This window comes from Cnephaeus nilssonii (assembly GCF_951640355.1).
Source record: "Cnephaeus nilssonii genome assembly, chromosome: 14".
In the NCBI taxonomy this organism is placed as follows: Eukaryota; Metazoa; Chordata; class Mammalia; order Chiroptera; family Vespertilionidae; genus Cnephaeus; species Cnephaeus nilssonii.
Window position 1 is genome coordinate 29,863,567 of NC_137085.1, and position 26,802 is coordinate 29,890,368.

Below are 26,802 nucleotides of genomic sequence, written 5' to 3' on the forward strand. Positions count from 1 at the left end.
TCTGAACTTATTTCCTGCCACTTCCCTCCTCCCATTTCCTTGCTGATCCAGAACATGTGTAGCAAGCTCCTATCTCAGGTTCTTTACACTTGCTGTGCCCTTTGTCTGGGATGCTTTCCCCCCAGATATCACATAGCTAACTCTTTAATTTCCTTCAGTTCTTTCTCAATGTCACATGTATGAGGCCTTCCCTGACCACTATATTTAAATCATAATCTTCTGAATCCCTGAACTTCCTAGTCTATTTTCCTGTTTTATTTTTCTTCTTGACACCTACCACACCATCTGACAAACTTTATATTTTACTTATTTGTTTATTGGCAACTTACCTCCTAAAAGTTAAGACCCATGAAAGCAGGGGGTATTGATTCTTTTGTTTGTTGCTCTATTACTAATACCTAGAACAGTATCTTGTACATAGCAGCACTCCACAAATAATTGTTAAAGGAGAATGGCTATTTATCATCAGAATTTCTGATCTCTTAATCTCCGACACCCAACTTTTAAGGCATGGGTATATGTGGTTCAAATATTAACCATCCATAGCCCTGTCAAAGCAGATATTAACATGAACCTGGAAAAACATGCTTCTACTGTGACATTCCCTTATTATCTCTCCCCACTTGTCTCCCCATCCCAGGTTCATCCCTTCCTATCCTTCAAACACTCAGAGCAAAATTTCCAAACAACGGTTTCCAAATTTTCCAAATTAACTCATTTTCAGAAGTTAATATATTCCAGGCATTGTGTTAGGTTCAGGAGAATGAACATGAACAAGACAAACATGATCCTTGTCATCACAGAGTTTATATTCTAGGGGGGATATTACCTGATCCTGCCCCCTGAAAGGGTACTTAATCCCTTGTAGGAGAATATGGTGGCAAACCTGAGACCTGATATATGAAGAGGAGATAAAGGAGAGATTTGGGGCGCAGTGGCATGGAGCAGGTGGTAACAGACAGAAAAGATTGTACCAGGCAGGCAGGCAGACAGAGGAAACAGCATTTTCAAAGGCCTAGAGGAGAAAGAGTGGATGGCACTTTCCAGAAAGTGAGAGCAGTTCAGTGTGCTGTGGCTGTGGAATTTTCACAGAGCTATGGTGAGACCTGAAGTAGGGTAGGTAGCGAAGGCTAAACCTTGCAAGGCCTTGCAGACCATACAAAGCAAGCTGGACTTTTGGGACTTTTTCCTAAGAGCAAGAGGGAGCTACTGAAAGTTCTGATCAGTGGAGCAACAAGAACAGTGTAGTCTAAACACTTCTCTGTCCCCTAACAAACCCAACACTAATCTTCCCTCTCCACTGCAGGCATCCAAGTCATAGCTGCCTCCTCCCTAAAGCTTTTCTACTGCTCCAACCTGCATGTCTCCCTCCTCAGCTCCAGGGATCCCACTCGCTTATATTTGTATGCTTGGGTTCTGTCTCCCCTCATTAGACTGATTTGCTCATCACTGACCCAGACTGGGCTTTACTGAAACAAGAAGGTGAGGAATACAACCTTGCACAACCCAGCCTTTTCTCACACCTCACCCACCAATATTTACATTGCACTAAAACAACCCTTGAGGGTGGGGGGAGGGGGAAGCATTGGTGTTTGCAGGGCCAGGTAACCTAGGTTTCTCTGCTTCCTGTCTGCAGCCACTTCTCTCTGCTCTCAGTGTAATTAGCCTCTAATGTCTCCCCTAATGGGCTATAAAAACTCATCCCAAGCTTGTTCAAACCGCAAGTGCTAGAAAAGACAAATCTAACCTGTAGTGACAGAAAGCAGATCAGTGGTTATCTGGGGTGGGGGGTTCAGGAGAACTGACTGCGATGAGGCACGGGGGAACTTATCTGGGTAGAGGAAGTGTCCTATATCTTTATTGTAGTGGTGGTTCACAAATGTACAAATTTGTCAAACCTTGTCAACATGGACAACTAAAATGGTCCATTTTATTGTATGTAAACCAGACCTCAGTAATGCTGAACTTAAAACAAACTGGGCCCAGACAATAGTGTGGGGAAGGCCTGGGGTAGGGTGAGGGCTGGGTGGAGGGAGGAAGAGGGGAATAATGGAGGATATCTATAATACTGTCAATAATAAATAAATTAAAAAACAGTAAGTAGGCCCAAACACAGTACATATATGAGCTTAGAAACAAAAGTTCAGCCCTAACCAGTTTGGCTCAGTGGATAGAGCATTGGCCTGTGGACTGAAGGGTCCCGGTTTCAATCCCAATCAGGGGCACATGCCCAGGTTGCAGGCTTGATCCCCAGTAGGAGGCAAGCAGGATGCAGCCAATCAACGATTTTCTATCATCATTGATGTTTCTATCTCTCTCCCCCTCTCCCTTCTTCTCTGAAATCAATAAAAATACATTTTTTTAAAAAAAGTTCAACCCCAACATAAGACGAGGGCATAGCCATATGGGAAAACCAGCCTCCTCATGGTTGCAGAGATCTAAGAAATATGAGTCCACCTGCTATGCAAGCCCAGGTAAAAGATGCAAGGAACAAAGACTAATATGGAGGAGGCCAGACCAAAATACAGTATGGACAAATATTTTCTCTCCAAACCTCAAAATACTAGGCATGAGTGAGGGAAATCCTACCTAATAAAAGAGTAATATGCAAATTAACCATCACTCCACTACACCAACAAGCCATGCCCATAAGCCAATCAGGAGTGGGTATGCAAATTAACCCAACTAAGATGGCTGCGGCCATGGAGCGAGCAGGTTTCCTGGCAATGGAGGAAGCCAAGCTTTCCACACACCCTGGCAGGCCTAGGCCTCCACTCAAGGTTACAAAGTTTCAATTATAGAAGATAAATAAATCCCAACAAAAATGGCAGCAGCCAAGGAGCTGGAGAGAGCAGGAGGCTTGAGTTGCCCCGGCGATGGAGGAAGCCAAACTTTCTTTTTTTTTTTTAATATATTTTATTGATTTTTTACAGAGAGGAAGGGAGAAGGATAGAGAGCTAGAAACATCGATGAGAGAGAAACATCAACCAGCTGCCTCCTGCACACCCCCTACTGGGGATGTGCCCGCAACCAATGTACATGCCCTTGACCAGAATCGAATCTGGGACCTTTCAGTCCGCAGACCGACGCTCTATCCACTGAGCCAAACCGGTTTTGGCGGAAGCCAAACTTTCACATCCCTGGCCGGCCTTGGCCTCCTCCACTCAAGGCTACAAAGTTTCAATTATAGAAGATAAATAAATCCCAGATACCAGGGCTTCCGCTTGGGTCGCCAGGGGGCATGGCTGGCCTGCAAACCACCACAGGTCCCTCATCCAGGCCACCAGATGCCCCAAGGGAACCCCCACCCTGATCCGGGACACCCTTCAGGGCAAACCAGCTGGCCCCACCCATGCACCAGGCCTTTATCCTATCTAATCCTATCTAATAAAAGAGTAATATGCAAATTGACCATCACTTCAACACACAAGATGGCTGCCCCCATGTGGTCAAAGATGGCTGCCCCCATGTGGACACAAGATGGCCACCACAAGATGGCCAGCAGGGGAGGGCAGTTGGGAGAGACCAGGCCTGCAAGGGAGGGCAGTTAGGGGTGATCAAGCCTGCAGGGTAGGGCAGTTAGGGGTGACCAGGCTAGCAGAGGAGGGAAGTTGGGGATGACCAGGCCTGCAGGGAAGGGCAGTTGGGGGGGACCCAGGCCTCCAGGGGAGAGTTGGGGGGACCAGGCCTGCAGGGGAGGGCAGTTAGGGGTGACCAGGCCTGCAGGGGAGGGCAGTTAGGGGCAATCAGGCTGGCAAGGGAGCAGTTAGGCATCAATCAGGCTGGCAGGGAAGTGGTTAAGGGGTGATCAGGCTGGCAGGCAGAAGTGGTTAGGGGCAATCAGGAAGGCAGGCAGGCAAGCAGTTGGGAGCCAGCAGTACTGGATTGTGAGAGGGATGTCCAACTGCCTGTTTACGTTTAGGCCCAATCCTACCAGGATTGGGCCTAAACGGGCAGTTGGACATCCCTCTAGGGGTCCCAAATTGGAGAGGGTATAGGCTGGGCTGAGGGACACACACACACACCCCTCCCCCCGTCATGCACAAATTTCGTGCACCGGGCCTCTAGTTTAGAATAAATACGTAGAAGTCCTGCCTCACAGAGCCAGAAACTGCATATTAGTATCAGGGTGTTAATTCATAAAAGGTTTAGGAAAAGTGATTTTTAAAAATACATTTTATTGATTTCAGAGAGGAAGGGAGATGGAGCGAGAGATAGAAACATCAATGATGAGAGAGAATCATAGATTGGCTGCACCCCACACTGGGGATCAAACCCACAACCCAGGCATATGGCCTGACCGGGAATGGAACAGTGACCTCCTGGTTCATAGTTCGACGCTCAACCACTGAGCTATGCTGGCCAGGCGGGAAAGGTGATTCTTGAAAGATCGAGTACCTTCACCACAGAGGGCTCCTCGAGAAGCTAGGCCTTACCTCACCTTCTAGGTGATGCTGGGGAGGAAAGCTCTCTGTGCTGAGTGGGTAAGGGGGGTGACTCTTGGGTTTCCTGTGAGAAGGGATGACATCAGGCAACAAGAACACAAAGTTCACACAGCTGGATGGACCAGGGGCTCACAAGGAAGAGAGTCATATGAGGCTCCAGAAATAGTTGGGGGGAAATGTTTGGGGTGTGCAATGTGTGAATGGGGGCAGGGATGGGAAAGAGGTCTCTTTCCTCTTCCTCTTTACCTGACCTGTCTCTCTTCACAAGTCTCCCAGCACAGAATATCTAAACCAAACTCTGGTGCATAATCTGTCCTGTGTCTCCTGTACAGTTCTCTTGGACTCCCTTTGTGGGCTCCCAAAGGTCTGTGTCCACACACAGCCCAGCACTGGTTCACACAGCAAAGTGCTGGAAAAGTAATTTCTTTGGGACACGAATGTGAGGGCAATAGTTGTACATGTTGACCTAGTAGTGGGAGTGGGGGTGGGGAGTTAAGGAGGATGGGCTGGTCAGGATGGGTCAGTGGAGTCGAGTGAGGTAATGGAATGGTGAGGGAGGACAAGTGAAATGTAGGAAACAGTGGATCAGTGGCAGCGTGGGAGAGAAGGCTAGGATTAGTAGGAGAGAACAGGAAAGGGTCAGAGATCCTGTGGGGACACAGGCCAGGGGTCACAAGGAGAGAGAAGGTTAGGGGTCAACAGGGAAAGGAATTTGAGGGACCAGTAGGAGAGGTATGATCAGTAGTCACTGGCGGCGAAGGTCAGAGTTCTCTAGAGGGCAAGTTGGAGTGTTACCGGCTTACGTTGCTGCGGTTTGTAGGGCATCTTCAAAGAAGCAGGTAGCACCTGAACACTTGGAGCGTCTACAAAACGCTCCCTTCCCTGAAGACAGGAAGCTTGTCCGTCCCCTCGACCACGCACGGGAAATCCGGATTCACTTTCACTTCAATTCCCGGTCCCAGGGGTTCTTTGGGGGGGACAGCCGTCGTTGTGGGTCTCCCCACCTTTGCCGGAGGTAATCGGCTCCTCCCTGACGCGGTTACCTAGCAACCAACCGGCAGCCAGGACGCAGGCGCTTCTGACGCCCCCTAACGGCTTCAGGGGGTGGAGGGGCCGGGCTTGCGAGGAAGCTCAGCTCCACTAAGTCCCGCCCCCTCAGAATGACAGGACCCGCGGCCGCGCGCTTTAGTAACCCCTGCATGTGGGAGGGGCTGGGGCGCCCAGATACCGCCCCCTCATGAATAATGCACATTCAGGCGGTGCCCGGACCCGGAAGTGGAGTTGCCGAGTCACCGCAGTGGCTGAGCTGTTGACAGGAGGCGGTGGCGGAGGAGGAGGCGAGGCCAGACCCGCGGCTCTGCCCCGCCACAGCCGCGGTAGTGCTAGGCAAGCCCACGGAGCCACGCGGGCCTCAACCCGCCAGCGAAACTCCCGCCCCGCTCCCACCCGTCGATCTGCTCGGCCGCCCGCCCGCCCTACTCGTCCAGGGCGGCCTAGTCTGCACCACCCAACCGGCTCCTGGGGCTGCCGCCCCGCGCGGTCCCGTTGGCGTCCCTGGCCGCGCCCGGCCTGGGTTCGCTCGCTCGCCGGCACCATGATGGAGGAGATCGACCGGTTCCAGGTGCCCACCGCGCACTCGGAGATGCAGCCGCTGGTGAGGGGGCGGGCGGCGGGCAGGCCAGGGCCGGGAGGGGGCGCCGCCTGAGGAGGAGGAAGGGAATCAGGCCTCGGGAACTAAGGGAGCGCCTTCTATGGGGCAAAGAGAGCCACGAAAACACATCGCTGGGGAGGGTGACCTGCAGGACCTGAAAACCGTGGGAGAATCCGCGAGGTGACCGCAAAGGAGCCTGTAAGGGCGGGGGGCACAGTCTGAGGAGGCAGGCCGAGGGAGCTACAGCTACGGGGAGCTCTGTCGGGTGGAACCGAGAGGGACACAATGGTGCACACCAACGGAGGCCCGTAGCTGGGAAAGAAAGGGAACTGTCATGGAGCGCCGTGGGCGGCAGGCCCGGTAGGCTGGCATGAGCGATGGGAAGGCGTTTAGCCCTGGAGGCCTGTGATGTTCAGAGCGGGGGAGGGGACTGGAGAGCAGTCGGCTGAGTGGTACTGGGAATAGGCTTGTAGCGGAGGAGGGGCCGGCCCGCCAGTTTGCTGGATATGGATGGGAACGCGGGGGGCAGGGATCCGTAGGGGCCGAGGTCGGTGCAGGACCCGGGAATTCCCTTTTCTGGAGGAGAGCGCAGGTAGTCTAAGCCGGCGGCACGGCAGCCGGGAAGGAGAGCGCGCAGAGACGAGAGATGGAGAATCTGAGGCGCGGATGAGAGGGGCTCCCGAACCGACAGGCGAGGAGGGGACTGGGCTGCGCTGGGGCCGTTTGGAAGAGCCCCCATCATCCTAGGCCTCCGTGTTTGGAGCCCTTGCTGGGCGCCGATCCGCCCGCCTGTCCGCGGTCCCGGAGTCTGGGAGGAATGATGTCATCGCTGCCGGCGCAGAGGGGATGGAAGGGGGAGGGCAACGCGGGCGCACCGCGGCCAGGCCTAGGGCAGACCGAGCCCGCTGCCCACCGCGGCGGGGGGGAGAGGGGGAGCACCTGACTGGCTTGCCCGCCGCCTAGTGGAAGAGAGGCCTAGAGAGAGAGAGAGAAAGAGAGCGGGGATCCAGGGAGCGCCCTGGCTCTGTTCTCAGTTCGCTTTTCCTTCTCCTTTCCCCCTGAAGCCTTAGGGGGAGCTGGAAGGAGTCAGGGCAGGCCAGACACCTAAAGGTTGGGTGCCCTATTCTCTGAGTTCTGCTGGAACCTAGCAGAGCTCTCCAAGACTTGCAGATATTGGGCTCCCTAAGGCTCTTCCCTCTGTGTTAGGCCAGGAGGTGAGGAACAGGTTCTACCCCCGGGCCTCTAGGCCCCTGGCTTACAGATGTGCTTTGTGGCTTCCTGAGCAACCTGCCCATTACAGCAGCCAAGACAGACCTTGGTAGGAATCCATGACCTAGTCTAAGCCACACTTTTTGGGAGATGGTAGAGAGAATCATTAGAGGCTACCTGGCAGGAGATAAAAGTCATTTTCCCCCTTTTGTGACTACTTAGAGTTCCAGAAGCCAAAAGAGAAGCTGCACAGAAGTGTACCATATTAAACTGGGGAGAGAGATGCTAGCCTGATGCCATCATTGGATTATATAGGGGGTCAGAAAAACTTGGTGACAAGTTTATCCCATAATACTGAAGAACTTTGGGCTGGGTTAAGAGGACTTTCCTTTCTGGATTATTTTTCCAGCCAACCTGGTTTGTCAAACTAGATTACCTAAGCATCTAATCAAGAACCCAAAGGGAGGGTGGATGAAGGAGGAGGAGGAGGATGTCCAAGTGAGTCAGAAGAGTGCAATGAGTTGGTTCTTGCCTCCCATGTGGGGTTCCTGAAAAGGGAGGCAGTAACTGTCCAGGGAAAGGGGGGAAGGAATTGAATCACTAGGCTCTCTCAGTAGTCCTTGGTGCCTCCATCATTGCCTAAAGTTTTTAATGATGGTTTGAGTGAGTAGTGGTTCTGGAAGACTCCCAAGCTGCGGCTCTGGAGTAGAAGTGCAAGGAGACATTTATCAGAAAAACTAATTGCCTTCAGACCTTTTTTCTTGAAGCCTAAAGGAGTCCTTCTCTGCTAGGGGCTGCTTTGTTGCAGTTGAGTGAGAACCTTATGGAAGTAGCAATACAGCCATCCCCCATTTGAGGGCCATAGACATTGACCTGCAGATTTCTGTTACTTGATCGTTGTTCCCATGTTGAAGCCCAAAGGACTCCCAAAACTCCTTAAATGCTCTGTATGTTGTTGAGACCAACAAGACTTTGTGTGGCGTTTCCCCAAGAACCTTCATTTCAGGGTATAAGGAATCAAGATGGTATACCATAGAAGAGAAAGGCAAAATGGCTTGTTAGGAGTATTTGGGTGGACCATAAAAACTAGGGTCCCAGGCTTGAACTCAGCTGTGACCAATTTTATTTCTTGCCATTATTTATTGAGACCTCTATCTAGGAAGTCTCTCCTCTTCTTCGGACTTAGTTTTCCCATTTACTAAATGAAGACAAACGATCTCTTTAAAGTTTAAACAAGAGCTCCTCACTCTCTCTTCCAAAGAATCTCATAGGGACTTGATATTACTGATTCTGAAAATTCATCCCCCTTATATTTATTGAGCATCTGCTCTGTTCTAAATACTACACTAGGTGTTAGGAACACAGTGGTTAACAACAAGATGCAAATATGGCCCTGCCCTCCTGAAGCTCACAGTTCAACAGAAGTTTATTGTTCTTGCTTACTCCCTCAGGGTGAGCCTCTCTGAGGGCAGAATGGGGGCTGTCTCCTTAAACCCTAAAGGAAATAAGGCAATGCTGGTGTCAGGATCATTCCCTCTTTCTAGACTAAGCTGTACTTGTATAGTATAGGCCTGTCGTATAGGCTCGATCATCAAATAAACCTCTGCGGGGAGAGTTTATTTTTTTTATCATTTACTTGAAAGAGAAACTTGAGCTTAAAAAGGAGGCCTAGAGGAGTGGCATGAGCTGGAAGAGAAGGCACAGCCAGCAGATCTGGGTGTTTCCAAGGTGCTAATTTAAGCATTAGTTCTCAGTTTAGTGGGAAGAAGAGATCCCTGCCCTGTTCATGTTGCAGCTGCAAGGAGCCTTCCTCTGGGGTGGGAGTTGGCCTGAGGGCGTGGCCTCCCTCTTTTCCCCATCACACCAATTATTTAATTGGCCTGGCGGCATCTCAGCAGCTGAACCAGGCCTGGGCTTATCTCTGAGAGCTCCCCAGGGTCTCTTCCTGTCTCCTTAAGAAAGGAATGAGAGCTCCTCTTGGAGACGTAGTCCCTGGGCTCCACTCCTGCTCTCTCCTAGATAATCCTTCGTGTTTTTGAGCACAGATTTTCCCAAAGAAACTGCCAGGAATAGGCACATCTTGTATGTCAGTTCTGTGTCCGAGCCACATAACTCACTGATCTGGGGACACACCCATCTGTCCAAGGCTCTCTGTTGAGCAATTGGGTTGAATTTGGCTATTGTTTGTGGCTCTATTGTCTGTCTGCTGGGCAGGTTGGTGCAGTCTCACAGTCTGTCTTCTACTTGGCTACAATTGGAGAGGAAGAGATTTGTGGAAAACAAAACACACAAATGGAGCTTTTAAGCACTTAATTGTGTTGGGCAAAACCCTGCCTCCTGTGCTTTCAGAGACCGAAAAATGGCACATGGCACCAGACAGGGTCTCTGTACACTTGACCGAAATGCTAGCCTGGGCTCCCTGAAACCTAGGTTGTCTGTTAACTCTTTTGTTTGATTCATGAGCATATGCTCAGTTCCAGGTACTTTAAGGACTAAGACAATGAGATCTCTCCAGTGGTTGGCCAGAAGGATGGGCTCAAAGGCTGTAGGAAGGTTTTAGGTACATGCCAGGAAAGCATGGAGATCAGTGGAGAGTGCTCCTGAGAAAGGGTGACACCTCCCTTGGGAGAAGATGAAAAATGCTAAAGTTCTGACCCTGTGACCAGCTGAGTCTTAAAATAGTTTCAGACTCCTCCTGCCTCCTGACACTCAGGGGTGGGGATGGTCAGGACATTAATTCAGTGAATGGACCACAACAGCTCCTGAAAAGTGGCGAGAGCCACTATGGAAAATTAACCTACATGTATTATGTGCTCGGGGAGCCTTAAACTGCCTCCTGGTGGTCAGATGACTTTTCAGTTTAAGGGTGGACTCTTCTAATGGGTCCATATGGCTTATGACCTAGTAGTATTTCTCAGGTTCTGGAATGAGGCCCTTTTCTCTCTTCCTGTATTGCAAAGTGAGGATCAGGTTTACTTAGGCCTCTACCTCATCCCTTACTACTTTACTCATCACCTCAATCAACAAATACTAAGAACCTACCTTCTGCCTGCTAGATGTTGTGCTGGGCTCCATAACATAGAATTTTGCTCCAGGGATATGCAAAATCAAGATGGACTGAGGTACAACAGAGTAATGAGCACTGCAAAAGGAAGAGCCAGGTCCACCAGGGCCAAAGGAAAACAGGAAGGGCTTCCATTAAGTGGTCAGAGAAGGCTTCACAGAGGAGTCATTGCTGAACTGACTTAGAAGAGGTGTAGAAGGTTGGCGGATGAGACGAGGTCAAGAGTTCCAGGCAAAGGACATGGAGGAAAAAACAAAAAGGTGCATTTAAATGATTGAAGGGTTTTTCTTAAGGGAATAACATCATCAAATTTGAGTTTAGGACTAAACTTCAGTAGTGGATAAGAGATTAGACAAGGTAAGATTGGAGGTCAGAAAACGAATATGAAGGTGGGTACAATAATAATCCAGGAAGAAATTATTTCAGCCTAGAGCTAAAAAAGAGGAAAGGACACATCTATATATACAAAAGCCTAAGCGACTGTCCAACTGTCCGACCAGACGCTATGATGCACAATGACCACCAGGGAGCAGACGCTCAACGCAGGAGCTACAGAGCTGCAGTGACTTGGCAGCTGCATTTCTCGGGTGATGCACCCAGAACCAGAGAGGAGGGAGCCCAATTCCAGGGTGCATCACCCGAGAACCGCCCTCTCACAATCTGGGACTCCTCGGGGGATGTCGGAGAGCTGGTTTCGCCCGATCCCCGCAGGCCAGGCCAAGGGACCCCACCGGTGCACAAATCCATGCTCCGGGCCTCTAGTATACAGATATTAATTAAGTGGAATAGGCAGGATGTAGTACCTATTTGAAGGTGGGATGGAGAGTTTGGTAGTGAAGGATGCATCCCAGGTTTCTGGCATGATATCTGGATGCCAAGAGGCACCATCACCACCTCCAGAAAACTCAGAGGTTTGTGTATCTCTTGGCTTCAGGGACTGCTTACATGGGAGAAGGTTGCTGTTTTCCTCTGCTCTGTGGTTGGAGCTGCATTCTTGGGGTTATGGGGGACTCAGAGTCCTAGAAAGCCAAGGAGCAGAGTGAGACCGGTCCCACAGCTTCAAAAAGGATACAGAGAAATGCCTGCCAATGAATACTTTTCCCCTGTGATGAATGCAAGTGAATTGGTGACAGCAAGGAGCCATGGTGTTTTGTTTTGTTTTGGTTTTGGTTTGTTTTTCTGGCAGCACTTTGGTAAAGAAAAATAAAATCATTTCTTGGCTAAGAGAATGTTTTATGTTGTAGCCTTTTACCATCATTCTGGTCAAATCTACGGTTTTCTGACTGATTGGCTGAGCTGGGCCCTTTTACTGATTTCTTCTAGAATGAATGTATGAATTACTGCTTCACCTGCAAGAGTCAGAATGGAAAAGGACACATACCTCCTTTCTCTAAGACCAGCCTGGAAAGCTTCATTTGGGATAGAAGTAGTGCCCAAGCCGCTGTCTTCAGGCAAGGTGTGCCAAGGGAGCAGACTTCTGGGATAGATTGCTCAGAGGTGACTTGGCTATTTAAAGGCCCCAAGTGTAGCCTCTGTAGTCAGGCACTTCCATGGTAGCTGGGAGTCAGGCTGAGTCATTTCCATCCCAGAGCTGGCCGCTGCCTCCCTGACTATAGCCCAGAGTGAACAGAAATGTAAATCAGAGCTTTCTTCAGTTGAACCTGATTAGCCCCAGGGACTCTCTCCCCTCCTTGAAAGGGCAAATGGAGCCTTGTGTCTGGAAAGGGAACACGGGAAACTCAGCTTCTCGGGCTCAGCAGGCTCTCAAGGCATTGTTTCCTAAGGAGACTCTGGTGGGAATCTGGCCATCAGGGCGCGAGAAAGGAAGGAAGGAAGCAGGCGGAGCTGGAACCAGCTCTGATCTGACTCTGCTCTGGAATTCAGAAGCTGGAACTTGACCAAAGGCCTCACTGTGGGGCAGCCTAGTGAACTAGGGAGGGACTCTGGAGTAGTGAAGTAGTGGAGGAAGGAGGCCTAGAGAGTCTGGCTTGGGGGAAGGGTAGATGGGGATATGTAGGAGTTCCCCCTTTACATTCTTAGAAGCCAGTTCAAGCAAATATGTACTTGCATTTGTTGTTGTTATTCAAAGATATCAAATTGAGGATAAGATGGTTGTACCACTCTCTCTCTCTCTCTCTCTCTCTCTCTCTCTCTCTCTCTCTCTCTCGTCCTCACCTGCCGATATTTTCCATTGCTTTCAGATAGAGAAGGGAGGTGGGGCTGAGGGAGAGAGAGAAACATTGATGTGAGGAGACACATCAATTGGTTGCCTTTGATCAGGAATTGAAGCAGCCACCTTTTGGTGCACTGGCCGATGCTCTAACCACTGAATAAACTGGCCAGGACTAGTTGTACTTCTTGAGGGTCAAGTTTCTGTGATGATGATGATGATGATGATGATGTATGAGAGTGCGTGCACAAATAAGAGGGCAATAATGGCCATAAAGGGTGTTCTCTGAATGACTATTCTAGCCCTGAGAAGTGTAACTTTGACAAGAGGCCACATCCAGGCAGAATGAGTCCAGCTACTGTGGTTCCTGGCCTGATTTTGCCTGTTTTCATCACCAGACTCTTGGCTGTCATAACCAGAGTCCGCCCCATCTATCTATTTAGAACAATACCTGAAGGGGCACTTTAAGATTTATTGCATTAACTGTACCCAAACTGTGCAATGGGAACCATATATATTTTACTATGTAGTTAACTTAAACATAATTATGTACAAGCTATAAATTATTTATAGTTCCCATATTAATTTCCAGTTTTAGCTTTATAAAGGAATTGGTGAAGATCTCAGCCAAGCATGGCTTAGACCAGTATTGCCTGTATTATATCTTTAGGAATATTGGTCCTTTGAGATACTTTATGGGAGAAAAAAAAGAATCTGTAGACAAATTCCTTTGGGGAACACTACACTATCCCATCACAATGTTTACTAGCATTTTAAAGGCTCTGAGAAGTTCTGCAGTAAAGAAACCTTTCCAGCTTCATTTAACCCAATGTTTCCCAAGATTATGTAACCATGGAAACTTTTTTCATGTTATTTCTATTAATATCTTACAGAATCAATGTGTTTCAATGTGTTTTTGGGAAACTCTGTCTTAGAAATTAGTGTTTCTTCTGATTCAGTCTGGAATTATATTCTTTTAAATTCTTTTGAGCCTCTTTTATAACCCACACCATTTTTCCCATGCTAGTCTCTAATGTGATATTGCTGCTTTGCATCAGGGTCTGAACTATTGCCATCAGTAGGAAGATTTTAGTGAACTTTGGTCAGGTGCAGAAGCCAATACTAAGTGCCTAGTTTTTCTCAAGATATTCTTTTTAAGGGGGTTTATTTCCCTTCAAGTTCCTCTACTAATTGTTGATGTGGCAGCATTTTCACCATTAACTTTTTTTGACAGCTTCATTGAGATATTATTCATATACTGTATACTTTACCCATTTAGTACTTTACTTTGAGTTCTAGAGTGGCTGCTGCATGCCTCAGTTCTGTTTCTCCTTTTTACCTATGGGGTATGCTCTGCCCTTTTGTGTTCTGCTAAGGAGGAGAGAATATAAAGATTATAGTCCAAAGCTCTCATCAGGAAGAATCCATCTCAGTTGGGATTTAAACTGAAAAATGGATTCCCTGATTAGGGTTTCTCAGTACTTCCTCTGCAGTACTGTTAAATGTCCCCGCTGATCACAGCAGTCCAAGAGGCATTCCTGCATAATCATTTTACATATGTAAAACGTGGCCTACTTCATGGGCTATAAAAAGCATAGGTGATAAGCGGATTTCATTCCTTATGCCAATGCCCATTGACCAGTAGTGGCTGCCTGGAGCATGTATTAAGGTGGATTCTGAGGCAGAGTCCTGTTTCAGTGAGGAAGAATGACATGGTTGTTCTTCCATGTCTTCATGGTCTTCGGCAGGGGAAACATCACTTCTAGTACTCTGCTTGCCATCCTGGCAGCCCTGAATCATCATAGTTATCCTAGGCAAAGAGCACAGTAAAGAAAGACTTTAGGAGATGTTAGCTAGCTCGGCTTCACTGAGGGGCTGGACTCATGATGTAGCTCTTTAAGAAAGGAATGGAGAAAAATGATCTTTCCTGCTCTGACATTCAGCATGGGTTTTTGAAATATTGACTTGATACAAAGTTAATAATCCTATATAATAAAAGGCTAATATGCAAATCGACCAAACGGTGGAATGACCTGTCCCTATAATGCACACTGACCACCACGGGGCAGACGCTCAATGCAGGAATTTCCCCCTGGTGGTCAGTGCACTCTCATAGGGGAGCACCACTCAGCCAGAGCTGGGCTCACGGCTGGTAAGTGCAGTGGTGGTGGCAGGAGCCTCTCTTGCCTCCGCAGCAGCGCTAAGGATGTCTGACTGACTGCTTAGGCCCACTTGAGCGGGCCTAAGCCGTCAGTCAGACATCCCCCAAGGGCTCCCAGACTGCAAGAGGATGCAGAGTGCACAAATTTCATGCACCAGGCCGCTAGTGCACAAATTTCATGCACCAGGCCGTTAGTCTTTCATAAATAGATAGGCCAGGTAAGAGAGAGTATCCTTGACTCTGCTTTATACTGTACACTTTATCCAGTGGACCCTGCAGAGCAGATAAGAGGGGGAGAGAGACAGATTCAGGAAGAAATCTCATAAATATCACATAAGTGGTTAGCCAAATTTAAGGTGAAAATATAAGCCCTGACCAAAGTGGCAAGAAAAAGGAATAGGCTACTAGAGGAGACCCTTAAGCCAGCAGTTACTGGAGAGGAAAGGCCCAGCCATGGGCTATACAGCCTTAGCACTCTTTCCCCCCACCTCCACCCCCACCCCCACCCCCAGGCTTAAACAGGCCCTATTTTTTTCCTCTGCCATTTTCCGGGAGATGGGTTTCCAAATCCCCAGTCACCCTGGCTGCTCTAGTGGGTACTTTTGAGTTTCTCACTGCTGGAACTAGACACAGACCTCTCCATTGATCAGCCCAAATTACTGTAGGGCTGCCATTCTCCATAATAATGGTATTGTACTTCTTCTATTGTCGGTTGAGGTTTATGATCATATTTAATAACTATTGTTATAGTGAACTTAGGGCACATCTGAAATAGGCAAGAACCTGGAAGGACATCTTGGATTAGTCTGGCTGCTAATACAGGTAAGGGTCCACTGGGGATAGTGAGATGATGAATTCATACTTATTAGAAATTCTGCCACATGTGTGTGTTTTGGCTCTTATTCTCAGAACAGTAGCTGGCTGAATTCAGCAATGGAATTTAAATAAGAATCTAGGTAAAGCTATGTGGTTGGGCAGCCTACAGTAGACCTTCAAAGAGAGATGTGTTTATATGGACAGAAAACTCGCATAAGTTTACTATATGACATAGGCTCCAGTAAAGTTAATGTGCTGTTAGGCTGCATCAATAGAAGTATGAAGTTAGGTCCTAGGAGGTGATAGTCCTACTTTACACTAGTCAGCGTTATCTGAAGTCCTGCACTCTATGCTGATGTCATCATTCAAGAGAGGAAGTGACTGGTATGACAAAAGGAATCAAAACCGTATCATGTGTGTGGGGGATCATATCATGTGAGAACAGTTGGGAAAACTGAGGCTGTTCAATCTATTTAATAAAACAGTCTCAGGGAAAGCATTTTATGGTTTTCAAATGCTTACAAAGGACTGGAGTTAAGAAAGGAAAGATGGCTAGACTTTTTATTACTTATGGCTACACAGGGAGGAACCAGAGCCATTGATGGGAGTGTGAATATGCTTTTACCTCTGAACTTCATTGCTTCCTGTTCCCTGTGGTAGCAGTTTTTCTTTTTTTTTTAATTTTTATTTTTTACATATGTGTCCCTATTCCCCCATTAACCACCACCCCTCACTCATGCCCCACCCCCCTGTTGTCTGTGTCCATTGATAGGCTCATATGCATGCACACAGTCCCTCTGTTGATCTCTCCCCCTTACCCCTACCAACCCCCACCTTCCCTGAGGTTTGACGTTCTGATTGATGTTTCTCTGTCTCTGGATCTATTTTTGTTCATCAGCTTATATTGTTCATTATATTCCACAAATGAGTGAGATCATGTGATATTTATGTTTCTCTGCCTGGCTAATTTTGCGTAGCATAATGCTCTCCAATTCCATCCATGTTGTTGCAAATGGTAAGAACTCCTTCTTCTTTACCACAGCATAATATTCCATTGTGTAGATGTACCATAGTTTTTTAATCCACTCATCTACTGATGGGCACTTAGGCTGTTTCCAGATCTTAGCTATGGTGAATTGTGCTGCTATGAACATGGGGGTGCATATATCCTTTCTGATTCGTGTTTCTAAATTCTTGGAATATATTCCTAGAAGTGGGATCACTGGGTCAAATGGGAGTTCCATTTTTAGTTTTTTGAGGAAACTCCATACTGTGGTAGCAGTTTTTAAACTGAGCTCCTGCAAAGAGCCACACTCCTTCTAAAGTAGGAGCTAGGAACAACATTCTAGCAATAAACATGGCTTATTATGTATGTGTAATATAAACATGTCAAGATATCCACTGTGGAACTTAGTATTGGCACCAAAGGGAACCAGTCAGGAACTAAGGTTTGGCCACCAATCAGCCTCCTTAAAAACTTCCTGATGGAATCTCATGTTTCAGATCCTTCATTTAGTCAGGAGCTGAACTACAGGAGTGAGGCAATCTCTGGGAACTCCCATGAGAGGAATTCATTTGAGTATCCGTGAAGGGGTGTGGAGATCAGGGTGAACTAATGAGGGGCATGGGCCTCAGGGCAGGAAGGGGCTGTGTTCTGTGGTTGTAGGAAGTTGGCTAGTACATTCTAGGTCTACCACTTTTGTTCTGACCTTTGTCCAGGCTCCTAACCTCTTTCAGGCTATTTATAAAATAAATAAGATCATGTAAGTGAAAATGAACTGTAAATTGCTGTATCATTTCTGATCTACAAGAATTGATCCTGTTTAAGGGGATAGTGATTTCCATTTCTATTTGTTTGTTTTTATTGTCTAAAGTTTTATATATGCCTCCTTTTTCCCCCGATTGCCCTCCCCCCCCCCCCCTGCCCCATTTCCAATTTTTGTCAGTGTTTCCCAATGGAGCTTTTATGGGGAGAGGGTAAGAAGATGGTTTATTCTTCTCATTACCAAATGAGAAGAGTCCTTAGCCTAATTGATAGCCCCATGATGAGGCTGGGCTAGAGATGGAAGTGCTTGGTGTTTCCATTGATTCCCAGAGGGGGTTCCATTGAGTGGGTCTGGATTGGAGGAGGCCTTGTCCCTGCCCCTTCCTGCCATGGCTGTTTCAGAGTCCTGTTGGAGTGGAGTCTTCCTGAAGCACCCCACTCCTGATGCCAGTGGAATATGTCCTTCTGCTGTTACTGCTCCCAAAGGCCAACTCCCATGGCTCAAAAAACTTTTGAAAAAGTCCACATTGCTACTATGGCTACTACTCTCCCCACGGAATAGTAGGCTAGAGAAGGAGGCCATTTCCAGTCTCAGACCTTCTTCAAAATTTTGAAACATTTTGTCATGGAAAATTCTAATGTATACAAAGTAAAGAAAAGATGAAGTGAACCCCCTAGTACTCATCACCCAACTTAGACAATTATCAGCCCAGGACTAATCTTGTTTCACCTATACCCCACCCACTGGATTACTGTGAATAATTACTTCATCTGTAGTTCTCTGTGTACTGTATTTATGCAAACTGCTAATTAGATCTCAGGGTTTGATTAGATTCAAATTTAATTTTTGTGTGAAGAATACTTCTGAGTGTGTCCTGTGTACTTCCTATTGCATCACATCAGGAGGCACAGGACATACGGTTGTCCTACTTTTTGTGTTGTTCAGATTGATTAGTGGTGTAGTTAGCCTGATCTCTTCATCACAAAGATTCCCCTTCAGTCTTTTCTAATGTTTTAGCAGCGAGGGATAGTCATTGCCTCAATCCATTATTTCATCAGGAGTTCCCTTCACATTTAGACAACAAAGAGCCCCTGTCAATTCTCTGCCTTCATCCCTCAAGGTATCACATATATCTCTAGCACTTTCTCCTTGGGTCTCCTTTTTCTATCACTTCTTTTATCCTATACCATCATTTCCTTCCTTATCAACCCAAGATGGCCCTAGGAAGTCTTCAGGCCACATGTACCCACCCCGCTTCACTGCAGACCTGTGTTTCTGAGGAGGAGAGGGTGTCCTTACTTGGCGTCATTTGTCACTGAGACAGCATTATGTCCTCCATGAAGCTCTTGGTTCTGCTCTGTGAATTCTGCTAGAGCCGTACATGACCATACTGGGGAGTAGTGGCAGCTCTCCTGGGAAAGAGTAGAGATTTTTCTCTTGTGGGAGAAAGTGCAATAGGGCCTGGGTTTATTTTACCTTCCCAGGGATTTCTGAGCAGCTTTCTTCTATGCTGAAGAGGGTCTTTCTCACTTGTTTCCTGAACTTTCTGCCCCAGCAGGAGCCCTGGCAGGTAGCCAAGCCCGGTTTCCTGTTTAGCGGGGCTGTGGTCTGGGAGCGGTTGGAGGAGGGGTGGGGTGGGCAACTCTAGCACTCTTAGGTCCTTTTCTCCTTCCAGCCAACTTCAAAAACCTAGGAGGACTAGGAAACAGCTGCCACCTTCTGGTACGTTAGCATTCCTGTGCTGCCCAGGATCTCCACTCCTAGTTTCTCTCTTCACATAGGAGAGAATGTGGAAACTATGCCCTTCTGTGTGTGCACATGCCCCCGAACAAACAGTGCATGCACCAAGGGCACTGTGAACCAGCTCACCAGGAAGGCACACAGAGGCTGAGTGCTGCTTCCTGCAAACCTGAAGCCCTCCCTCCCCCCCAGGCTCTGTGTCTGCCCACAAAAGTGTTGCACCTCTATCACCCCAGGCGAATAGCTGTTAGTCCCCTTAGTTATTATGTCCAATGCACTGAAGCATCTGAAGGGGCAGGAAGTCTGAGATGTGGAGGCTGACTAGGGACTAGTGCTGCACCTAAAAAACATTAGGGGTTTTATAGTGACAGCCCATCACCCAGTATAGGGTTTCTGATCAGAGCCTCACAGCCCTGGATGCCCCACTTGCATCCCTCCACATATCTAATTCTTCTTTGGGTAATGAGGATGCCGAGGGACTCATTCTGTTTTGGGAAGAGACCTGTTGTAAATTACTTCTTTGTTCCCCTCTCTTGGATGGCCACAGCAGAAATTGTGTGAAACCCTCTCCCATTCCTTCCCATGAAAGGAGATATCAGAGCCTAACCGGTTTGGCTCAGTGGATAGAGCGTCAGCCTGCGGACTGAAAGGTCCCAGGTTCCGGTCAAGGGCATGTACCTTGGTTGCGGGCACATCCCCAGTAGGAGGTGTGCAGGAGGCAGCTGATCGATGTTTCTCATCGATGTTTCTAACTCTCTATTCCTCCCCCTTCCTCTCTGTAAAAAATCAATTATATATATATATATATTTTTTTAATTTAAATAAATCTTTATTGTTCAGATTATTACAATTGTTTCTCCTTTTTTCCCCCCAGATCTCCCCATCACCTGGTTCCCTCCCCCCCCCCCCGTTGTCCTTATCCATAGGTGTATGATTTTTGTCCAGTCTCTTCCCATACCCCCCACACAGACACCCCTTTCCCCCTGAGAATTATCAATCCACTCCCATTCTATGCCTCGGATTCTATTATGTTCACCAGTTTATTCTGTTCCTCAGATTTTGAATTCACTTGATTTTTAGAATCACTTGTTGATAGATATTTGTTGTTCATAATTTTTATCTTTACTTTTTTCTTCTTTTTCCTCTTTTTAAAGAATACCTTTCAGCATTTCATATAATACTGGTTTGGTGGTGATGAACTCCTTTAGCTTTTTCTTATCTGTGAAGCTCTTTATCTGCTCTTCAATTCTGAATGATAACTTTGCTGGGTAGAGTAGTCTTGGTTGTAGGTTCTTGCTATTCATCACTTTGAATATTTCTTGCCATTCCCGTCTGGCCTGCATAGTTTCTGTTGAGAAATCAGCTGACAGTCGTATGGGTGCTCCCTTGTAGGTAACTAACTGTTTTTCTCTTGCTGCTTGTAAGATTCTCTCTCTGTCTTTTGCCCTTGGCATTTTAATTATGATGTGTCTTGGTGTGGTCCTCTTTGGATTCCTCTTGTTTGGGGTTCTGTGCGCTTCCTGAACTTGTATGTCTATTTCTTTCACCAGGTGGGGGAAGTTTTCTGTCATTATTTCTTCAAATAAGTTTTCAGTATCTTGCTCTCTCTCTTCCGGCACCCCAAAAATTCGGATATTGGTACGCTTAAAGCCATCCCGGAGGCTCCTTATGCTATCCTCACACTTTTGGATTCTTCTTTCTTTCCGCCTCTCTGGTTGGGTGTTTTTTTCTTCCTCATATTCCAGATCTTTGGTTTGACTCTTCGGGTGCGGTGGTCTACTCTGTATATTCTTTATTTCAGACAGTGTATGCATAATTTCTGACTGGTCCTTTTCCATTTTTTTGGTATTCTCATTAAGGTCCTTGAAGGTCTCTTCAAGTTTCTCAGCGGTTTTTAGAAGATTCTTGAGTAACCTTATAAATATGGTTCTGAACACTGTGTCGTCCATTAGTTTGCTTTCATCTATCTCTCCTACTTGTGACATACTGCAATGTCTCCACATTTTGGCTGCCTCCCTGTGTTGATGGAGTGGCTTTGTGTGGTCGGTGACCTATAGGGGCCGGTAGCTCAGCTTCCCCTATCACCCTAGGTGGTCGCTCTTGGTACTCCCCTTTGTGGGCTGAGTGGAAAGTCTTGGTGTAGTTAAAAGCCCTGATTGCTGTTGGTACACTGGGAGGAATTGACCTCCGGTCCAATTGGTTGTGAGGGCCTGCTGTGTCTATAACGGAAGAATTGCTGTGCTGGAGACACAGTAGGGCTTTGGTGCTCACTGAGTCTGCCTCTTGAATGTGTCCCTTATGAGAGTGGTTGAAATCTGGTGTGGTCCACACCGACAGAAAAGCCACTCTCACTCTCTGACCGATGGCCGAGAGTCCCGTAGGCGTCTGGGTCCCCCGCATGTCCCCAGAAACTGGAGTTCAGAGTGGTTGGGATTGTTGGTATCACTGGCGGGAATTGATCTCCAAGCCAGTTGGCTGTGAGGATCAGCAGTGTCTCCGCTGGGAGAGCTTCTGTGCTCAGCTTGGATGGGGCGGAGTCTCAGGGTGGCGCAGACAAGCTTTGGTTTCCCGTCTGCTCCGCCCTAAGAGGGGCGGTTTCTCCGTGCCCGAATTAATGGCTGCTCGCCTCTGAGAGAAGGCAGCTTTCGAGCCTCTCCCGCTGCCTAACAGACCAGTTTCTCCCCAGCTGGGGCTGGATTTCAGTGCAGACTGGAGGTTTTGTTTTTCTCCCGAACGAGAAATCCAGTCACTGGGAGGGCTATGCTCAGCTTGGATGGGGCGGAGTCTCAGAATGGCGCAGACAAACTTGATTTTCCGTCCGCGCCGCCCTAAGAGGGCAGGTTTCTCTGTGCCCGAATTAATGGCTGCGCGCCTCTGAGAGAAGGCAGCTTTCGAGCCTCGTCCGCTGCCAAACAGACCAGTGTCTCCCCGACCGCAGCTGGATTTCAGTGCAGTTGGGAGGTTTTGTTTTTCTCCCAAACGAGAAAGCTAGCCACGCAGTGTCTGCTGCCCTCCCTCTCCGCGTGCTGCGAGCAAGCCAGCTGCGTATTCAGCCGCCCGCCCTTTCCGCGCTCACGGATCTCTGCACCTCCACAGCTCCTGAGGCTCAGCGTCCCCCTCTCTTTTTTTCTCTAGTTGTAGGTTTTCCACTCTGCCAGCTTTCCGGTGGTTCTGAACGGTGTGCGCTCTGTTTTCCAGTTGTAGTTTCAAAATTGTTGTGGTAGGCAACAGTTAGGTGTTTACCTTATGCCGCCATCTTGGTTTCTCCAATATTTATTTTTTTTTTAAGAAGAAAGAAAGGAGATATCAGAGCAACGTACTGCCAAGTAGCAGGGATGCCCAGTGCATCTCTTTACATTTCAACAGCTGCCCCCTTGCTCTTGTTCTAAAGATTCTAATCCTTAACATGGCCTGCAAGGCCTTATGTGGTCCAGCTCCTGCCTGCCTGCCTCTCCAACTCAGTTCATATCACATTAACCCCCATCACTGCATCCAATTTACTTGCTTCTCCTCCACTTCTCTGATATTCCAGGTTCCCTTCTGCTTTAGGGCCTTTGCACATGTTGTTCCTTCTGCCTGGAATGCTTTCTCTACCCTTTTTTCAGTTGACTCCTACCCATCTTTCAGATCTTAGCTTAGCTAGAATTTCATCACAGAAGGATTCCCTTAAACTCTAGACTTTGTCAGTAGCCTTATTCCTATTGCACTTTCATATTTATCATTTTACATATGCTTGTATGATTATTCTACTCACATGGATACTTCTTTTTTTTTAAATATATTTTATTGATTTTATACAGAGAGGAAGGAAGAGGGATAGAGAGTTAGAAACATTGATGAGAGAGAAACATCGATCAGCTGCCTCCTGCACACCTCCTACTGGGGATGTGCCCTCAACCAAGGTACATGCCTTCGACCGGAATCGAACCTGGGACCCCTCAGTCCGCAGGCCGACGCTCTATCCACTGAGCCAAACCGGTTTCGGCACATGGATACTTCTGAAGGCCAAGTTTCATGAAGGCAGAGACCATATCTATTTTTACTTCCTATTATGTCTCCTGTGCCTTATAAGGTGCCCTATGCATAGTAAACATTCACTAGACATCTATTAAATGAGTGAATGAATTAGCTGAATAAATTCAATCTTTTATCTCCTTTACTTGGTAACTCTATGTCATATCTACCATATTCAACCATACACCCTACAGATGCGTGTCCTGCTGTTTATAAGCACTTACTGTGTATCTGCCACCAGACACACATTAATTTAATCCTTTCAACAATATGAAGAGAGCATACCCTTAATCAACAGAGAAGGCAAGTGACATCCAAGGTCATGCAGCTAGTAAGCAGCAAAGCCCAGTTTCAAGTCCAGGTGTGTGGAGCCTAGACTCATGTTCTTAACCATAACACTACACTGCCCCCTTTTGGCAGTTTGGAGAGTTGTTCCTGGGAGCCTTCTGTCACAACCTTGGTTAATTTCATCCCTAAATCAATACTTTTTGGAATTTAAAGCTCCAAGAAGCCATGATCTAGTTTCAGCCCTCCTGGTTTTAGGAGGGACTGTGGAAAGACACAGGGAAGGGAATTTAACCGGGACTCCCCAATGTCCCAGGGTGCATGTGTCTCAGGGTCTGCCTCCCATCTGTTTTCCATGGTCCCTTTGTTGCCTTCAGGGCTTAATGAAATGTCCTGTTTTAAAGACCAGAACATTTCACTGTTGAAATGGCCTGATCAGCAGTGTACTGGAGAGTAAGAATGGCCTGATTAAGATCCTAAGAAAGATCATTGAGAGTGGGAGAGTTTGTCTCTGTGATTTAGTCACTAAAGATAGAGCTCTGGAAATTGGCTTCAGTGCTTTCCTGGGGAACTCAGACTCAATAAGGGCAATATCTCTTGCTGTTGATTAGAAAAGCTCTTTTTGGTGGCTAGAGAATTTGGGCCTGATGAATACTTTAGACTGGATGGAAACAATGTAAATGAGGAGAGAGCAATATAAAACAAAAAGCAGCTACCATTTTGTTGTGTCAGGCATACTGCAAAGCATTCTACATATATTATTTCATTTAATTCTAATACTAGCCCTGCAAAGTAGATAATGTTACACCCATGGAAAGGCAAGAGACATTAACAAAGGTAAACTGCCAAAGGTCAGACAACCAGCTGGCCTTTAGAACTAATCCAGGTCTTTCTGACTTCAAAATTTGAATAACCCCTCCCCCTCCCAATTTGTGAGAAATATAGAGTGTCCCCCCAAAAATGTATATATACACTTTGAATAATTATAAAGGCAGTATTTATTAAAATACATTTCATTTTCAAAATTGAACTATCAGCTGTTAAAGTGTGTATACATTTTTGGGGGGCACCCTGTACATTGCCACATCCTCTCTGGAAAGAAAACCAGAAACAGAATGTGTGCATGCCCATTGATCCCCTCAATGATTCCACTTCTAGGAATTTATTGATCTGAAGAAATTGCCAGACAAGTGTATAAAAACTTTTTAAACTAGACATAATAGTTATAAATAAATATGCTACAGTGTTATAACATTATAATAGTTGCAACATTATGATTGTGAGAGGGGGAAAAGCAAATAATATAAATCTCCATCAGTGGAGACTGATTAAATAGGAAGGCTTTTTTTAAAAGTCCTCATCTGAGGATATGTTTATTGATTTTAGAGAGAGAGAGAAACATTAATCAATTGCCTCCCATACATGTCCAACCAGGGATCGAACCTGCAAGCTGGGTATGTGCCCTGGTCAGGAATCGAACCCACCACCTTTCGGTGTATGGGACGACGCTCCAAACTAACTGAGCCACACTGGCCAGGGCCATATAGGAAGCCTTTTATAAGGAGGAGGTAAAATCTAATATAGATATAGAAAAGGTGTTCAAGATATATATTTGTTTTTTGTGGTAAAATGCATGTAACATGAAAGTTATCGTTTTCACATATATTTCTGATTCATCTATGCTTAAATTTGTGTATATAAATATACATTTTAAAAGTCTGAGAAGATATAATAAACTGGTCATCATTCTGACTTACAGGAGAACTTTCATGTTATTTTTTGTATTTGAATTTGTTTATCTCAAAGTGTTTGAATTTATGACAAACCAATATTATGTTTTCTCTAATCATTTTTTCCATTTTAGGAAACAAATGATCAAAAATCATGCTCTTTCTACTGTATCATGCCTACCCAGGGGATAGCTTTTGCCTCATAATTCCCATATTTTTCAATCAGGTATGCACACCAACAAATTGGCGAGATGACTTGGCTATGGAAATGCTGCCAAATACCTGTATGTCACTTGTCTGGCCAATCTTATTCCTGCTGGGCACCACCAGTGGTGACTGGCCACATCTAACTCAATTCTATTCACTTCCTTCTCACGTCTGTAGAACCCTGTAGCTTTGGGAGGCAGGACATTTCTTTGCAAATAGAAAGCCTCCACACTGATCAGATACATTCCTGTCTCTTATTTCCTATTTAGAGATCTCCTGCAGTCTCACCTTCACCATAAAAGAGAAGCACAGGGACAAAATTATTCTCACATTCCCTGAGGCAAAGCCATGGCCACTGATGTGTCAACGGTCTGAGTGATTCCCTTTGGCTCTGACCTCTGCTCTTAGTGTTGCTGCTCACTGCGTTATGGTTTTCAGTTTGGCCTTTTTATTGGTAAAGTAGGAAAGGGATCAGGAAACTTGGAACCAAGACCTGGCTAGGTGAGGGGAGCTGCTCAGCTTTATAGGGTATCAGCTTTTTACTCTGTAAAACTGGGATACATAATACATGCTGGATGTTTAGGACAGTGAAAATATTCTGTATGATACCATAGTGGTGGATGCATGTCATTTTACATTTGTCCAAACCCATAGAATATACAACAAACACAAAAAGTGAATCATAATGTAAACTGTGGACTTTGGGTGATTGTAATGTGGCACTAGGTTCACCAGTTGTAACAAATGTTCCACTCTGGTGGGGAATATTAATAATGGTTGAGGCTGGCTATGCATATGTGGATGCAGGGGGTATTAGGTAAATCTCTGTACCTTCTCCTCAATTTTGCTATAAACCTAGAACTGCTCTTTAAAAAGTTTTAATTGAAAAAGAAGATACTATGTCTCTCTCTTAGGATTGTCAGAGATTAAATGAGAAAATAATAAGGAAAAGGCTTTGAAAATGTAAGTTACAAACATAAAGATCTGTTTTTCTGAACTTAACCTTTTATGTATGATTTGCATTACAAATTCTTTTTTAAAAAATATATTATATTGATTTTTTACAGAGAGGAAGTGAGAGGGATAGAGAGTTAGAAACATCGATCAGCTGTCTCCTGCACACCCCCTACTGGGGATGTGCCCACAACCAAGGTACATGCCCTTGACGGGAATCGAACCTGGGATCCTTCAGTCCGCAGGCCGACGCTCTATCCACTGAGCCAAACCGGTTAGGGCTGCAATACAAATTCTTAAGTCAAAAAGCATGTCTCAAAATCTGTTGCTATGATGTAGTAACTTAATAGGAGTTAGGAAAGATACTGAAAAATCTGAAAAGGTCACTTCATTCTTAAAACCAACCTGAGGAAGGCAGGAAGAGGAGAATCAGACTTATTTTCTGTATTATTTTAATTTATCCCATCAAATATGTATTAATTTTGTAAGTTAAAGAAATCAATAAAGATTTTTTGCAATATAGTCAAAACTAGAGATAGAAATTGGAAGTTATCTGCATATAGGGCTGAAAGCTGGAGCAAAGAGAACAA

General features: G+C 46.4%; 1 protein-coding gene across 7 annotated transcripts in view; it reads left to right on the forward strand.

Annotated features, from left to right (window-relative positions):
- The first annotated feature begins 5,726 nt into the window (after window positions 1–5,726).
- Window positions 5,727–26,802, forward strand: part of FAM219A (family with sequence similarity 219 member A) — a 51,831-nt gene continuing 30,755 nt past the window's right edge. For 5 of the 7 annotated variants that reach the window (XM_079789879.1, XM_079789873.1, XM_079789874.1 and 2 more), the window contains exon 1: window positions 5,727–6,099. Coding sequence is in view for 6 of the 7 variants with exons in the window: in XM_079789873.1 (XP_079645999.1) it covers window positions 6,040–6,099 (60 nt within the window). In the remaining variant the exon portion in view is untranslated. The remainder of the gene's footprint in view (window positions 6,100–26,802) is intronic. The other 2 variants (XM_079789875.1, XM_079789878.1) reach the window with 1 other exon arrangement.